The 14,904-nt window shown below is 39.4% G+C and overlaps 2 protein-coding genes across 2 annotated transcripts in view; one reads left to right on the top strand and one right to left on the bottom strand.

Annotated features, from left to right (window-relative positions):
• Positions 1–201: 201 nt before the first annotated feature.
• On the bottom strand, positions 202–8,571 carry GNG5 (G protein subunit gamma 5). Its single transcript, XM_019413992.2, has 3 exons — positions 8,372–8,571; positions 4,689–4,829; positions 202–426 (listed from the first exon to the last, which is right to left on the bottom strand). Exons 1-2 carry the CDS (start codon positions 8,450–8,452, stop codon positions 4,704–4,706), a joined length of 207 nt encoding a protein of 68 aa, XP_019269537.1. The 5' UTR covers positions 8,453–8,571; the 3' UTR covers positions 202–426; positions 4,689–4,703.
• Positions 8,572–8,687: 116 nt separating this feature from the next.
• SPATA1 (spermatogenesis associated 1) overlaps positions 8,688–14,904 on the top strand; it is a 53,219-nt gene continuing 47,002 nt past the window's right edge. Inside the window, 2 exon segments of the mRNA XM_053893201.1 lie at positions 8,688–8,783; positions 11,763–11,898. The gene's annotated coding sequence lies outside the window, so the exon portion shown is untranslated.

Here is a 14,904-nt window from a genome sequence, read left to right as displayed (position 1 = left end):
CCTCCTGACCTTGAAAGAAAAAAGTTTGCAACTTATCTTTAATTCTCTAACAGTCTTTCGTATGTATGGTATACAGTTATGTGAGATGAGCTGTAGAACAAGCCCTGAAACGTAAACTAATGACATTGAGAAATTGCCATTATCTTATGTGTTCAAAACAAATTAATACATAGTATATTCAATACCAGTAATTAACCAAAAAACTTTTACACTAAGTATTTTATTGTATGTGGCTGCCAGTGTATATAAAATAATTACCCTTGTGAAATAGAAATTTATGAAAATTCAGAGAGGTAGATGTTAAGGACTGACAAAAGTAGAAGTTTATATAGTATGGCACGTGTTATAGGGATAAGCTTTCATACAGGCTCCAAATTTAGTTCTCCTTTGAATATGCACTGGTTCATGAAAAATGGTTTAGAAAACCTGAAATGGAAAAGAAAAGAGTGGATTAGAGGAAAGGACCAAAACACAATAGTTTTTTCTGAAAAGTAATACATCTTCTATTACTTTGAGGGCATTCATTTGCATGTTAGCTTATACAGTGCTTTCAATGAAACCAAGCCTTTTAGGAAGTAGACATATCACAGGGTTTCAAGGGAAAAAATGAGAAATAGATCTCTGTGGTGTATAAAATAGAATTTTCTCTTAATTTTCACAACCACTCTGAAGTACAAATCACCCATGGTTTATAAAAAACAGACTTATAGATTAACTTGCCAAGATCACTGCCAAATATACTCTATATCCTAATTTTTAAAAGTTAACATAAAAATCTCTTAAATTCAGAAAAATCTGAATATCCCTAGAAAATAAGCAATAGCATTGAGGAGAGCAGTTTGATAAATTCTACTAAGGTAGAAGATGCAATCCCACTTGTATTTACTGTAGAGGCCACTTTTAGGCAAACAGGCTTGAGCCATGGAATGTAAAAAGTGCCCACATGGATCCCCTGCCTGAATACACATAGGCCCATCAGGCGATCCACATTAAAATATCCTTAGGCCCTAACTAACCAATGGGCTACTTACAACTAGGCACAGTTACCAAAAGGAAGATTCCATATATCGCCATACCGCCTCATATTCTCCCTTTAAAAACAGCCCCTACCTGCTTCCTCACTGCAGAAAGCCTCTCCTTTGCTGTCCTGCCCAAAGCTCCCCCTAAGGTGTATTCCATTCCCACTGCCTCATGGCACAAGCCTTTCTGCTGTCCTGCCTTCCCGGTCCCTTACGGTGTATGCAATAAATTTCTATCTCCTTTGTTCTGTTTTGGGTAAATTCTTTCACCTCCCTCACCATCAACTTCCACCCGATCACTGCCTCACATGTGGGGGCCCCCATTCAACTGGACAGACACCCCACTTAACATTTACCTAGATAAACCTATACATAAAGTGAAACATACATGGATGTTGACTATCGTGGTGTTTAAAGAGGGAAGAACTAGGAATAGCCTAAATGTAACTCGGCTGGGGAATGGATAAACAAACCGAGGTTTATACACACGTTGAATACTAGAGATAGAGAGCAGGTAAAACAATCTACAAGGATCAACACAAATCTCAAACACAATAGTTGGTCCTTAAAAAACAGTAACTATGTTTTAAAACTACAAAACACAAGAAACGTAGTAAAAACATAGGTATACCCACTTCAGAGTAAGTTACCTATACAGAAAGGTAGAAAAAGTGTCTTTTATTTCTTTTTGAAAATTAGTAACGGGGCGCCTGGGTGGCTCAGTCGGTTAAGCGTCCGACTTCAGCTCAGGTCACGATCTCACGGTCTGTGAGTTCGAGCCCCGCGTCGGGCTCTGTGCTGACCACTCAGAGCCTGGAGCCTGCTTCTGATTCTGTGTCTCCCTCTCTCTCTGCCCCTCCCCCATTCATGCTCTGTCTCTCTGTCTCAAAAATAAATAAATGTTAAAAAAAAATTAAAAAAAAAATAAAATTAGTAAGGTAAACTATTTAATTCAGGATGGTAGATACATGGTTCTCTATACTTATTTGGAAATTTCTATTGTCTTAGAACGAGAATGTTCGAGGGGTTTAAACAGAATGGTGAAAAAACTAGTTAACATTTGAATTACTAGATCAGTAGAAAAACTAGAAAAAACTAGATCAGTAGAAAACAGTAGCAAATAGGCTGAGGTCTGTTTGGCAAGGGCTCAAGAGAAAGCACTCTTGAGCTCCATGTGGAAAGTTTGTTCCCAGTTAGCAAGTGTTATTAAATTTTAAATGTCATTCCTTACTGAATAATCTTACTTCTAGAAATTTATCTTAAAGAAAACAGGTAAACTATACATAGGAGTACCAAGATATTTGCCTCAGTGTAGCAATATTTAATGATGTTTAAGCTGTATTAATGATGTATAATACAGCCACTAAAAATTTCATTTACAAAGAATTTTTTTTTTAATTTTTTTTTTTTTAACGTTTATTTATTTTTGAGACAGAGAGAGACAGAGCATGAACGGGGGAGGGTCAGAGAGAGGGAGACACAGACTCTGAAACAGGCTCCAGGCTCTGAGCTGTCAGCACAGAGCCCGACGCGGGGCTCGAACTCACGGACCGCGAGATCATGACCCGAGCCGAAGTCGGCTGCTTAACCGACTGAGCCACCCAGGCGCCCCTACAAAGAATTTTTAATGAAATAAAGTTCAAGGGTTTTTTTTAATTTTTATTTTTGAGAGAAAGAGAGAGAGCATGAGAGGGGGAGGGGCAGAGAGAGAGAGAGACAGACAGACATAGAATCCGAAACAGGTCCCAGGCTCTAAGCTGTCAGCACAGAGTGGGGCTCAAACTCACAAGCCGTGAGATCATGACCTGAGCCGCCAAAGTCAGATGTTTAACCAACCGAGCCACCCAGGCATCCATAAAGGTTTTTTAAAAGCAGAATAAAAACTGTACACACTCACTGTCTGTAAACCAGCATATAAATTTTTTTCCCTCTTAAAAGGAAATCTAGATTAATAATGATTGTTTCTAGGTCCGCTGATCATGGTCTTTGTATTTTCCTTGTATTCTAACCTATTGCTAAGTTATCTATGCTGTCTTTCTTTAAACTATATATTTTTAAAAGATGTAAATATAAAGACTCAAATATAGAATCTATGTATCCCGGCCATTCAGTGTGGGCCCAGGACCACCACCATCGGTATAATCTGGGCATCTGTAAGAAATACTTCAGCCCTATGCCTGGGTGGCTCAGTTGGTTGGGCATCCAACGTCATGGTTCATGAATTCAAGCCCTGTGTCAGGCTCTATGCAGACGGCTCAGAGCCTGGAGCCTGCTTTGGATTCTGTCTCCCTCTCTCTCTGCCCTCCCTCACTTGTGTGCAGTTACTCTCAAAAATAAACATTAAAAAGGAAAAAAAAAAAAATCCTTCAGCCCTTAGAATTCAGACCTACTGAATTTGAATTTGCATTTTAACAAGGTAATTTGCAGATACATTCAAGTTTGAGAAGAAATACGTTTACATCCAAACATCCTTTTCTTGGCCCAAGGTGTTTAAAATCATATCCATAAACCTGTTTTATTAAACTGCCAGGATTAGTAGCTGTTACTTTACTTTGAAATCTGGGTTCTTATCCTAGCTATATTATAATTTTGAGCAAGTCATTTAAACACTTATCTGCAGACTCCTACAAAATGAAACTGTTAACAGCCAGGTAAGAAGCCACGTTTCTTAACAGTATTTTATATCAAATGAAAATAAACCACTTTATAAAGTGAATACAATGGGGAACAGAGGTTTAAAAAGAATCTTTAATAAGCCATAAAAATATGAAATACCCAAAAACTGCCATGAAGAATTAATATTGCTGAAGCAAAGAACTATTAACTATTAAATACAAACACGTTAGGCTGTTAAAAAAAGCTACTTCCTTATGGAAAACCTGTTACTCAAAGGTGGTTTCTGGTGTTTCAAAATCTTTACCAATCATTGTATTTACTGGAAACATGCTGACTTCCTGGATACTCCCAAATCCACAAAGCTTTAATTAGGGAGGGCACCAACTATGTAACATGGTATTTTAAGAAGCTGGCTTCCTGAACTTTGAGGAATTAGAATGTTTGTAAAGGGTGTGTGCCATAGTCTTTTTTTTTTTTTTAACACCATTAGTTTGGTTGCTTCTCATAGGTCAATATGAGTACACCCTCTGACTTAAGTACTGTGAATTTATAAAAGGTAGCAGCACCCTTGGATTACATATTAAATTATCCACAGCATGTTTTTTTGGTCAAATCTCTCTTGGATTAACATTATACAATTTTGCACACACTGACACTTGAAATGGAAGCTACAGATTAACATATGGATACGTGCTTTAAACCAGCCCATCCTGAAATCTGAAATCAAATCCACTGCCTGCCACCATGAACTCTCATACACTTCATTTCTCTCTTGTTGTATCTTTACCTAAGAATAAAGAGTAAAACCTGTTATCCCCCACTACAAATGTCCACACCATGTCAGTCTATTCAACTATATCCTGAATTTCTCTTGCATTCCCAATTCCCAATTAATTCTCTGCTATGCTGTGCTACAGCTGGTTTCTATTAGAGAAATGACATCAGAATCCAAATCAATTGGTAGTACACGTATTCAAGGTTGTCCCCGTAAACACTGCAGTTTAAAAAAAACAAAACAAAAAAAAAAAAAATCTAAATATTAAAGAAACTTACCAAAGATTCGTTTTACTACAAAAAGGAACAGACTTTCTGGGGTCTGAAGGGATTTGTACTTGAGGATACTCCAGTCAGCAGGGGATCGTGTTGAGCATTCTGCAGACAGAATTGTTTCAAATCTGCAGCTGCCTGGGAAACCTGTACAAGACAAAAGGAGGGGGTAGTGGGAGGAGGTGAGAATGTTTTCAGGGAGGTTTTCTCAAATCTTTGAAATACCCGCAATAAACACTTCTCTTAACTCAAAAGAAGACATATAAAGAGTCATACTGAGCTCATCATACTCAAAACACTGCACATACAGTGGACTAGTTTATAGTATGCTTTCTTTTGCTTGCTTATTAAAAGCATCAAATGATTTAGTACATCTGCAAAGAAAAACCCATCTGGGTAGTTTATTAAACTTCAGAGGTACTCAACCTTCAGGTTACTCAACATCTTGTTTTTTACTAAAAGCAGTACACAAGATGCAAACAAAAGGTGTTAACTGTCTTGAAAGCATATATATTACTGAGAAAATGAACATCATGTTCTAAATCTGAACCACTCAGTTCATTGTTTTGGCATTATGTACCATCTGCTGTTTCATGTTACAAAACTGGACAGTTCAGTGTCATGTAACTGAAAAGCCGATAGCAAACACTGAATTATTTTAGCCACTTCACCAAGCAGCCTGCCTTTAAGCAGCAGTGTATTTGCTTAAATGTGATTTAATTTTCATATATGTATGCAATGCCACTCAAACAGCACTTAAGGAATTAGGTATCACTTAAACACCTACGATTTGTATATATTCTGATTAGGTGATACAGAATACCAGAACAGTGAACTGAACGGTTCAGATGCAGAACATGAATAAAAGATGCTCCAAATGAATACAAGATCCTAAGTCTTGAGGTTTAGGAAGATGGGAAAAACAATCATTTTATTTCAGTTTTAACTATCCCCAAGAAGGGTGAGAGCAGGTGTCCAGTTCAGTTGGGCATTTTGAAAGGGAGGTGAAAGCATCACAAATACTCTAAGAAATCCTGCAGATTACTGCTGTAACCCAGACATTTACCTGGTAAAAGGATACATCATCCCAAGATGAATCTCAAGCCTTGAAATGTTTGTACATTATACAGCATTTTATCCACTTATACAACAGTTTATCCACAGGTTAGCAACTGTGTAAAGTAATATGTAAATACCTGTTAGCAAGTGCTACAAGTGGCCACCCTGCTTACCCACCAAGAGAAGGCGTAGCTAAAGTGGGGAGTGCAAGGTATCATTTTACACAATCTTAAAACTTGGTTTCATTCACATTAACTAGCAGTAAGGATAAAGTAAGTATCTGACAACTTTCTGCCTAAAGTGTAGGCAGGCTTCCAACTTAATTAATTCCCTTTCACAATCTTCTCAAGCACCACTATGTGCCAAATATACTTCTAGGCACTGAGAATACATAAGAATAGCCAGGTTCCTGTTATGGAGGTGACAGTTCAGGAGAAAATACAGACAAGGAGCTATCCAGAAATAGAGTGGTTAGATCTTGACCTAAGGAAAAGTGTCTCTGAGGAGGTGACACTTAAACTGACATCTCAATGACGAGATCCAGCCAAGTAACTATCAGTGGGAAACAACCATCAGTGAGAATTCCAAGCAGTGGGTGAACTGAGACAAAGGCTCTAAACTCAAACAAGCTGCTAGCCCCCAAAGCACAGTAATAATCACCATCCAGGAGACTGAAACCTTATAATCCTGGCATAATTATTAGTGCCCTCTTTCACTCTCCAAAGTGCCCTGGTTGGCAATACAATGCATGGTCACCCTACATATGGTATAGTTTGTCAAGCATTTGTGAAAATTTCTATCAACTGTGGTTAGACTGTGGTTAAACATAAAGGTCTAACAGTAAACTCGTGCTAGTTTAAAATATCACCAAAAAAAGCATCTAGCACAGAGTCATGGATAAAATAGGTGCACAAAATAAAATCAAACCAACCACACTTTACAACAGAGTTAAAGAAAAGTTCATTTAAAGTCCCAAGGTGGAACGCCCTCCCCTCCGTGCTACATCCCTAGTATGAGATGAAATAACTCTAAAACCAAAGCCACCTGTGGTGACTTTAATGCTCCAGAACAGAAGCCTCCTGAAGAATTATGTCCAAGAGGCAGGCATCACCTGGAAGAGTCACTGGAGTGGCCGGGGTTTTCATAGTAAAACCCTCAGAGTACTTTAATCTGAGGCCTTCATCTCATTTTCTTTCGAGACAAGGAACTAAGTACCCCCAGTGAACACTTACTACTTTCAGCCAGCTTTTTTTTTTTTGCATCCCACTCCCATTTTTTTTCTTTCCTGGGCCACTCTAACCTGTGATAAAGGCGCACATGTGTGATAATGTAATGGTTGGTTAAGAAACATAGGGTTTCAAGTTTCAGAGTTAAATCCAACCGAGACTGACCATAAATCACTGGGATGAGTTAAGAAGCTGGAGATGAGAGAAATGGATTCCAAACAGCAATGTAGTCTACAGCACTTAAAGGACAGGGCGGGGAATCCCACATCAAACTGATGGGAATTTCCCTTCCCTCCTGAGGTGACCACAACTGAGTAAGCTAGGTCCCTGACATTTCTATTTAAGGAAGTAGGTAAATGGGAGGCTATCTTACTCCATAAAACATTTCAGGGAGAAGTAAACACTTAGCCAGATGAGTACACAATCAAGTCATCTTGAAAACTGGCTGCTTCTTTCAACAGAGGGCATGATTTATATTCTTGTTTCTTTTTTTAATTACAAGAAGTGTTTCACTTGTAAGATGACCTGCATCAGAAAGAAGCCAATCCATTTAGGATTTTAAAAATCAGGAGAAACTTGGAACAGCACTTGAATGTCAGGTTGTCCTGCCAACACACACAAAGGTTTCTCCCCGCAAGGTAAATGCCCCAAGACAAGGTCAGTATTAACTAGACGGCAAAACAAGTAAGAATGGTCCACTCTGATCACTAAGGTATGCAAACCAATAGATATTTCCAAGGTCAGACACAGTAAACTGCCAACTAAGTATGAAATGCACGCTTTGTATGAGGTTGTACACAACACACCAGTGGTAACCTTAGGCACCGGGGACGTTTCGAAAACAAACATGCTTCTTTAACTTACAGTTTGCGTTTGCAAAAATTCGTTTTCAAGTCTGTGTTCGGTGGATAAGAGGAGCTGGCAAGGAGTGGGTTTGGGAACGTTCCAACATGCAAATAGGTTCTGTTCTGAATTAAAAGCCAGGTAAAACTCTGTCCAGTGAAAATAAAGGGTGGAGTCTGGTAAACTAAGGACTAGAAGGGTGCGGACGGCGCTCGGAGGAGCAGCTGTTGCCCAAGCCAGCCGCGGAGTCACGGCGGAGGGAGGGAGAGAGAAGGGCCACCGGAATGCGGAAAGCCGTGGTTCAGCCCCGGGGCCAGCCTGCCTTGGAAAGTCCTGGCGCGGAAAGGCGCACTAACCGACCCCCGAACAACAGCGCCGATCCGCGCCGCTACTTCTCTAAAGCTGGCCCTCCCGGATCGGGTCGTCGCCGCCGAGCGCGCGTCCTCCCCAGAGTAAACAGGAGCGGGACGAAAGTGCCGCTCGCCCCAGCCACCTCGGCCGCCCGATCCCATCCGCCGCCGCCCTCCCCTCCCCCTCGTCCGCCCGCCCGCCCCCGCACACCTTCACGCGGTTGAGCCCGGCTTCCAGCCGGAGCTGTTGAACCACTTTCTTCATAGCGGCGACGCTGGAGGAACCCGACATGGCGCTCGCGAGAGCCGGGCAGATTCGTCGTTGCGGGAATCGGTCCGGTAGAGGGTCCGCGGGGTCTGACGGCGGGGCAGCGCGGCGGGGGGCGGGGCTCCGAACTTTGTCTCTTAAGTTTCCGGTTCTTTGCCCAGCGGCTCCACCCGCGGCGCGCATGCGTGTCCTCCACGGCTCTCAGTTCCAGCTCCTCTCCCCACGTAGGAGCGGAGCCGGAGGGAGGGGAAGAAGGGAGTGAGAAGGGGAGGAGCGCGCTTTGGGCAGAGGAGCGGCGGGACGCCAGCGAGACCCGTCGCCCATTTTCCTCTCCCGAGAGGCCGACTTAGGAGAGGTAAAGAAAAAGCTCCTCATTAGCCGCCAAGACTCGAGGGGAACCTGAAAAGGACTGGTTAGGAAAGGCGGGTGCTTGAAGGAGTTTATAAAAGGCCTGCTGGACAGGTGACAAAGAGGTTCCAGTTTTCCTGTTGGCCTTGGCGGCAGAGGTTGTGGGAAGAGAAGGGCCCAGCCGAGGAGTAGGAGCCTGAAGTAGCCGGCGCGAGTTACGGACACCCCGTCTCCTTAGAGACGCGTCTCTGAAACGCTACCCGAGTTTGTGGGGCGGCCGGTCTTCAGCCAGTTTCCGGCCCTCAGACCCCCCTGAGGCCCAAAGCTCTCTTTAGAGCTCGGAGGTCGCCATAACTGACCGAGGGAAGCGGGGCGGCGGGGAGCAGGGGTGCTGGTTCGCTAGGGGGAAAGCGCGTCTTCTCAGGATTCGGCTTCTCTCGCTCATCTCTTGGTTTTCTCGAAGAGGTGGTGAAGAAGCCAAAGTACTTGCAGAAGATTACACCCGTCTCATCTTGTTATCCACTTCACTTGGGGAATTAACGCTTATTATACCTTAAAAAATAAAACAACTTTTTGTGCTTCCGGAAAGTTTGTTTTGCATTTCAGTGGTAACTTATTACCTGCTGCTTGAAATTGACCTTCAGAGGAGTTGCTGGAGAGAGAAACAGTAGTATCTAATCAAGCAAAATAGGCTCAGCCAATGAATGTCTCAACCATGGAAACTTATTTGTTATGTCACAGCGCTTAGGATAAGTGTTTCCTATTCAACGATTAAAGTACATCAAGGAATACACTACTGTTTTCTTTCTATAAACGTGAATAATTTAATCACTGAGACATTTCAGATTTTTTGTGTAGTGAGAAAATCCACATATAATTTGCTCTAATTGACAAATAAAACATTATTTACTAAACAGTTTGAATCACTTTACAAAAATGTACAGTGTGCTTTAGTAGTTTAATTCATACAATAGATGTAATAACTAGGGTTAAAAACCAAGGTTTAAATTCTGGCTCTACCACTTACCTTGGTATTCTCCACCACCACCCCTCCCCACCCCCTCCTGCAAGCCAAAGCCATTTAAACTTTGCTGAGCCACTATTTCCCCATTTCATAATGAAGTGATAAATCTACCCACAGTTTTTTAAATTTAATTGAAGTATAATTGACACACAATGTTACATTAGTTTCAGGTGTAGAACAGTGATTTGACAACTCTATTCATTACGCTATGCTCACCACAAGTGTGGCTGCTATCTGTCACCATACAATGCTATCACAGTACCGTTGACTCTATTCCTCGCTGTACCTTTTATCCCAGAGACTTATTCATTCCATAGGTGGAATCTTGTACCTACTATTACCCTTCATCCATTGTGCCCATCCCCCCACCCTCCTTCCTTCTGGCAACCGTAAGTTCTCTGTATATGGGTCTCTTTCCGGTTTTGTTTGTTCCTTCATTTATTTTTTCGATTTCACGTATAAGTGAAATCATACTGTATTTGTCACTCTTTGATGTATTTCACATAGCATAATATTCTTTAGGCCCATCCGTGTTGCAAAGGGCAAGGTCTCATTCTTTTTTATAGAGGAGTAATATTAAATTACTGAATGATATTCTGCATGTTCATTTTTTTATAACTTTTTAGTGTTATTTATTTTTGAGAGAGAGAGAAATGGAGTGTGAGCAGAGAAGGGACAGAGACAGAGAGGGGGAGACACAGAATCCGAAGCAGGCTCCAGGCTCTGAGCGGTTAGCACAGAGCCTGGCGCGGGGTTGGAACTCACAAACCGTGAGATCATGACCTGAGCTGAAATTGGATGCTTAACCGACTGAGCCACTCAGGTGCCCCTACATATTCTTTATACATTCATCCATTGATGAATACTTGGGTTGCTTCCATACCTTGGCTGTTGTAAATATTGCTGCAGTAAACATAGAGGTGCATATATCTTTTCAAATTAGTGTTTTCATTTTCTGCAGCTAAATATCAGGTAGCAGAATTACTAGATGGTATAGTGTTTCTATTTTTAATTTTTGAAGAACCTGCATACTGTTTTCCACAATGCCTGCACCAATTTACATTCCCACCAACAGTGCAGGAGAGTTCCTTTTTCTTCACTTCCTTGCCAACACTTTTATTTCTTGTGTTTTTGAAACTAGGCATTCTGAGGGGTGTGAAGTGATCTCCTTGTGGTTTTGATTTGCGTTTCCTTGGTGATTATTGATTTTGAGGATCTTTTTATATGTCTGTTGGCCATCTGTGTGTTGTCTTTAAAAAAAAATGCGAGTTCAGGTCCTCTGCCCATTTTTTAATCAGATTGTTTTTTGGTTATTGAAGTATGATTAACATACAATGTTATATTAGTTTCAGGTGTATAACATAATGATTCAACAGCTTTATACATTACTCAGTGCTCATCACAATCAGCATACTCACCATCTCTCACCAAACAATATTATCACAATATTATTGGCTATATTCTTATGCTGTACTTTTTGTTTCCATGACTTATTTTATCACTGGAAGTTTGTACCTCTTAATTCCCTTTATTTCACTCATCGCCCTACTGTCCTCTGGCAACCATCAGTTTCTTCTTTGTATTTAAGGGTCTGGTGTTTTGCTCATTCATTTGTTTTTTAGGTTCCACATGTAAGTGAAATCATATGGTGATTGTCTCTCTCTGTCTGACTTATTTCACTTAGCCTAATACCTTCTAGTTCCATTCATGTTGTTGCAAAGGGCAAGACTACATTCTTCTTTATGGCTGAGTAGCATTCAATTGTTTATATAAACCACCTCTTTATCCATTCATCTGTCAATGAACAGTTGGGTTGCTTCCATATCTTGGCTATTATAAAATAATACTGCAATAAACATAGGGGTGCATATATTTTTTGAATTCATGTTTTTGTTTTCTTTGAGCAAATACCCAGTAGTGGAATTACTGAATCATATGGTATTTCTGTTTTTAATTTTTGAGGAACCTGCATAGTGCTTTCCACAGTGGTTGCACCAACTTACATTCCTACCAACAGTGAATGAGGGATTCTTTTCTCCACATCCTTGCCAACACTTGTTCGTGTCTTTTTGATTCTAGCCATTTATATATGTGTAAGGTAATAAATATCTCATTGTGGTTTTGATTTGCATTTCCCTGATGATTAGTGATGTTGAGCATCTTTTCATGTGTCTGTTGGACATCTATATGTCTTTTTTGGAAAAATGTCTATTCAGATCATCTGCCCGTTTTTTAATTTGATTTTTTGTGGGTTTGGTGTAGAGTTGTAGGAGTTCTTTATATATATTGCATATTAACTCCTTGTCAGATATGTCAATTACAAAAAAAAAAAAAAAAAGAAATCTTCTCCCATACAGTAGGTTGTCTTTTCATTTTGTTGATGGTTCTTCTGCTGTGCAAAAGTTTTTTATTTTGGTGTAGTCTTAATAGTTGTGGTTTTTTAAATAATTTTTTATTTTTTATTTTTTTTATTTTTTTTTAACGTTTATTTATTTTTGAGACAGAGAGAGACAGAGCATGAATGGGGGAGGGTCAGAGAGAGAGGGAGACACAGAATCTGAAACAGGCTCCAGGCTCTGAGCATTCAGCACAGACCCTGACGCGGGGCTCGAACTCACAGACCGCGAGATCATGACCTGAGCCGAAGTCGGACGCTTAACCAACTGAGCCACCCAGGCGCCCCTTTTAAATAATTTTTTTAAAAAGTTTATTTATTAAATTTAAGAGAGAGAGAGTAAGCATGAACAGCGGAGGGGCAGAGAGAGAGGGAAAGAGAGAATCCCAGGCAGGCTCTGCACTGTCAGCACAGAGCCCTGATGTGGGGTTCGAACTCTCAAAACCTCAAGATTATGACCTGAGCCAAAATCAAGAGTCAAGATGCTTAAGCAACTGAGCTACCCAGGTGCCCCAGAGCTTTTTGATTACCAACTGAATTTTGTTACTAGTAATCAGCCTGTTCAGATTTTTTATTTCTTTCTGATTCAATCTTGGAAGATTGTATGTTTTTCTATGAATTTATTCTAGGTTGTCCAATTTGTTGGCATATAATTTCTCATAGCAGCCTCTTATAATTCATTGTATTTTTGTAATGAAGCTTGTTATTTCTCTTTCATTTCTGATTTTATTGAGGCCTCTCCCTTTTTTTCTTGATGAATCTGGCTACAGGTTTATTAATTTTGTGTATCTTTTCGGAGGACTCACTGTTAGTTTCACTGATTTTTTTTTTTTTTCTTCTGTTTCATTTATTTCTGTTCTGATAGGATTTCCTTTCTTCTCTGGTTCCTTTAGGTGTAAGGTTAGATTGTTTGAGATTTTTCTTGTTTCTCAAGGCAGACCTATATCATTATAAACTTCCCTCTTAGAACTACTTTTGATACATCCCCAAAATTTTGAACCATGGTGTTTCCATTTTTATTTATCTCTTGGTTTTGATTTCCTATTTGATTTATGACTTATTGGTTGTTTAGTAACATGTTTTCAAATCTCCACATTTGTATTTTTTCCTTTTTTTTTTTTTTGTAATGATTTCTAGTTTCACATTCTTGTGTTCAGAAAAGATGCTTGATTTTATTTCAGTCTTCTTAAATTTATTGAGACTTGTTTAGTGGCCTAACATGATCAATCCTAGAGAATGTTCCATATGCACTTGAAAAGAATGTATATTCTGCTGTTTGGGGATGGAGTGTTCTGTATATATCTGTTAAGTTCATATGGTCTAATGCATAATTCAAAGCCAGTCTCTGTTGATTTTCTGTCTGGATGATCTATCCATTGATGTAAGTGCGGTGTTGTTAAAGTTCCCTACTATGATCATATAACTGTCAATTTCTGCCTTTGTGTCTGTTCATATTCTTTTATATATATAGGTACTCCTATATTAGGTGCACAGATATTTACAATTGTTATATACTTTTGTTGTATTAATCACTTTATCATTACATAATGCCCTTCTTTGTCTCTTGTTACAGTCCTTGTTTAAAGTCTATTTTGTCTGATATAAGTATTTCTACCCTAGCTTTTTTTTTTCCCACTTCATTTGTGTGAATATCTTTTTCTATCCCTTTACTTTCAGTTTGTGTCTTTAGGTATGAAGTGAGTTTCTTGTAGGCAGCATTTGGAGGGTTTTTTTTGTTTGTTTGTTTGTTTGTTTTTTTATATGCGTTTTGTCACGCTGTATCTTACCTGGAGCATTTAGTCCATTTACATTTGAAGTAATTATTGATACGTATGTACTTACTATAATTTTCTTCATTGTTTTCTGGTTGTTTTTATTGTTCTCTATTCCTTTCTTCTTCTCTTGATCTCTTCCCTTGTGATGACTTTCTTTAATGTTCTCCTTTGTCTTTATATTTGTGTATCTGTTACAGGCTTTTGGTTTGTGGTTATGAAGTTCATATACAACATCCTAAGGATATAGCAGTCTATGATAAGTTGATGGCTGCTTAAGCTTGAACACATTTTAGAAGCATGACATTTTTACTCTTTCCCCCTTCACGTTTTATGTATATGATATCACATTTTTCACCTTTTTATTTTGTGACTTCCTTAACTACTTTTTTTTTTACATATAATTGATTTTACCACTTTTGATGTTTAACCTTCATACTAGCTTTGTAAGTGAATGATTGACTACCTTTACTATATGTTTGCTTTTATTAGTGAAATTATATCCTTTTATAATTTTCTTCTAGTTATGGCCTTTTCCACTTAAAGAAGTCCCTTTAACTTTTCTTGTAAGGTTAGTGGTGATGAACTCCTTTAATTTTTGTTTGGGAGACTCTATCTTTCCTTCAATTGTGAATGATAACCTTGCCGGATATAGTATTTTTGGTTGTTTTTTTTTTTTTTTCCTTTTAGTGCTTTGAATATATCATGCCACTCCCTCTGGCCTGCAAAGTTTCTGCTGAAAAATCAGGTGATAGATAGCCTTATGGGGTTTTCCTTGTATGTAACTAGTTGTTTTTCTCTTGTTGTATTTGAAAGTCTCAATCTTTAGTTTTTGATGTTTTAATTATTAGGGGTTTGATGTGGACCTTTTTGGGTTTATCTTATTTGGGATTCTCTCTCTGCTTCCTGGGCCTACTTCTCTGTTTTCTTACCCAGG

The sequence above is a fragment of the Panthera pardus genome, unplaced genomic scaffold (genome assembly GCF_024362965.1).
Source record: "Panthera pardus isolate Hobbes unplaced genomic scaffold, ASM2436296v1 HiC_scaffold_11, whole genome shotgun sequence".
NCBI lineage: Eukaryota > Metazoa > Chordata > Mammalia > Carnivora > Felidae > Panthera > Panthera pardus.
The sequence above is the reverse complement of the archived record's forward strand: the minus strand, read 5'-3'. Positions and strand labels throughout refer to the sequence as shown.

Bases quoted from the DNA above. Each gene is read 5' to 3' on its own strand.
- GNG5 (XM_019413992.2), bottom strand. From the start codon at position 8,452: ATGTCGGGTTCCTCCAGCGTCGCCGCTATGAAGAAAGTGGTTCAACAG. The intron at 4,830-8,371 runs GTGTGCGGGGGC...TGTCTTGTACAG, and splicing joins CCGGGCTCAACCGCGTGAAG to GTTTCCCAGGCAGCTGCAGA.